General features: G+C 51.1%; 1 protein-coding gene across 1 annotated transcript in view; it reads left to right on the plus strand.

Annotated features, from left to right (window-relative positions):
- HOXB13 (homeobox B13) overlaps positions 1 to 1,828 on the plus strand; it is a gene marked incomplete at its 5' end in the record, with an annotated part of 2,710 nt that extends 882 nt beyond the window's left edge. The window contains one exon of the mRNA XM_014958922.1: positions 330 to 1,828. Within this exon, the coding sequence (XP_014814408.1) occupies positions 330 to 577 (248 nt within the window). The remainder of the gene's footprint in view (positions 1 to 329) is intronic.
- Positions 1,829 to 2,169: the final 341 nt, after the last annotated feature.

A 2,169-nucleotide genomic window follows, 5' to 3' on the forward strand; every position in this document is an offset into this window, starting at 1 on the left:
CCCCCGGCACCGGAGGGATCGAAATCACCCCCGACCCTGCTCGGCCGCGCAACCACCGCGCTGAAAGCGCGGAGCGAGTACGCGGGGATTAACGCGGGTCTCACCCAGGTCGGTGTTTTGCCAATACCTGGGTTTCTCCCCCCCAGAAAACAAAAGACACTATCGGGGTTCGACGGCGTCACTATCGGGGTTTGGTAGTGACACTATCGGGGTCGGTGGTCACACTATGGGGGTTCGGCGGCGATACTGTCCGGGTTCAGATCCCATCCCTGTGAATCCGGCTGCTTTAGGAGGGGGGAAGGGGTGCGGATGCCCCCCCCACCGTGCAGGGCCGGGAACGAGAGGCTCCTTCCGCCGGGGCCGCAAGAAGAGGGTCCCGTACAGCAAGGGGCAGCTGAAGGAGCTGGAGAAGGAGTACGCCAGCAGCAAGTTCATCACCCGCGACAAGAGGAGGAAGATCTCGGCCGCCACCAACCTCACGGAGCGGCAGATCACCATCTGGTTCCAAAACAGGCGCGTCAAAGAGAAAAAAGTCGTCGCCAAAATCAAAGGCGGCGGCGGCAGCAGCACCCCGTGAGGACCCGGCCACCCCCAGCCCCCGGGGTGCTCCCCCCGGTCTGTGGGGGGGGGGAGTGAAGCGAAGCGGCCCCCGGGACGGGCTGAGCCATCCCCGCCGCCCCGGGGCAGCGCAGGGCGCTGGGCACCGCTCCCGGGGGCGAGACACCCCCCACCACCCCCCAAAAAATGCGGGTTTGGGGGGGGTAGTTGGGAAGACGCCCCATCCCCGCCCGCCCCGCACGCAGAGGACCCTGTACAGTTTGCTCTCGCCGTACAACGCCCCCCACCATCACCATATCGCCCCCCCCGCCGTCTCCCACCGCGTCGGGTTGAACCGCATCCTCAGAGCGCTTAAAAAAAAAAAAATAATAATAACAACGAGAAAAAATTGGCCTAATTGCATTAATTAACCCCAATACGCAACTCCCGGCTCGCCTGCGTGCGGCCGGAGCTGGGATGTCCCGGGGAGGGGGGGGGTTTCACAGGGAATTTGGTCTTTACAAACAAAAAAGCCGTACTCATGGCAGGGAAAAAATATAAATATCTCCTAAATTCAGGCAAAAGTATCAAAATAAGGGCGAGTAAATATAGTGCAAGTGTGTTGTGTAGAAACACACGTGAATTGTTTGCGTTAAGGCGCGGGTTTGCGTAAATGTACAGTATATGCGTGTGACATATCTATGTATATGTCCCGTATGGCATATATATGTATATATTATACATATATACATATATATAGTGTACCCGTAGACACACATTTATGAAGACACGCGCTACGGGCTTGGTTTTTTTTTTTTGTTTTTGGTTTTTTTGCGTGGTTATATATAAAAAAATATACATACATGTATGCACACGCACATATTTAGCAGTAAGCGTTATTTTACCTTTTGTCATATACCATGTTTGTGTTCGTGTGTTTCTATATACCCCGACGTACGCAGTATAGTCCTGGATGTGTGGATATAAATATATACTCAGCTAAAGGTGTATATACACGCGTTTGTATCCGAACATCTAAACATACTTATATGTATGTTCGTGCCTATATTTTGATACAGGTAAATGCAACTCGTATAATTCCGTACGCGCTTTCGTTTGTGCTGATAGACGTGTATTTGCACACGCATTTTTCCTTCTCCTACTAATACAGAATTCTAGCAGTACGTTCCGTAGCATGTGCTGAGATAATCCTAATTGATACTCAATGCTCTTGGTTAATATTAAGAATCGTCCTCATCCTTTTCAGCAGAATAAATAGGGTGAAAGTAAATATACTCCCACCAGCGCTTTTCTCTCTTCTTTTCGGGTTCTTTACAGCTCTGGGGAAGAGCGAACTCCGGGGACACAATTTCTTTGTTTAATACCTGGGTGCTCCGCGGCAGCAGCGCGGCGGGGCGCGGAGTCCCCGCAGCAGCGTCGCGTTTAAACCCGGCTGTAACCCCCCCCAAAAGCCTCTCAAAGGGTGAATAAACTCCAAAACACAGTTACTACCACCAAAAATTTGCCTCTTATTTCTGCCTTTCCTTTCTTTTATAAATCTGAAGAAGTAAACCACAGCGTGAACATTTTTAATAGCGATTTTGTTCTTGTTTAATAACTTTATACTCATTC

Source organism: Calidris pugnax, unplaced genomic scaffold (genome assembly GCF_001431845.1).
Source record: "Calidris pugnax isolate Ruff unplaced genomic scaffold, ASM143184v1 scaffold335, whole genome shotgun sequence".
NCBI classification, from domain to species: domain Eukaryota; kingdom Metazoa; phylum Chordata; class Aves; order Charadriiformes; family Scolopacidae; genus Calidris; species Calidris pugnax.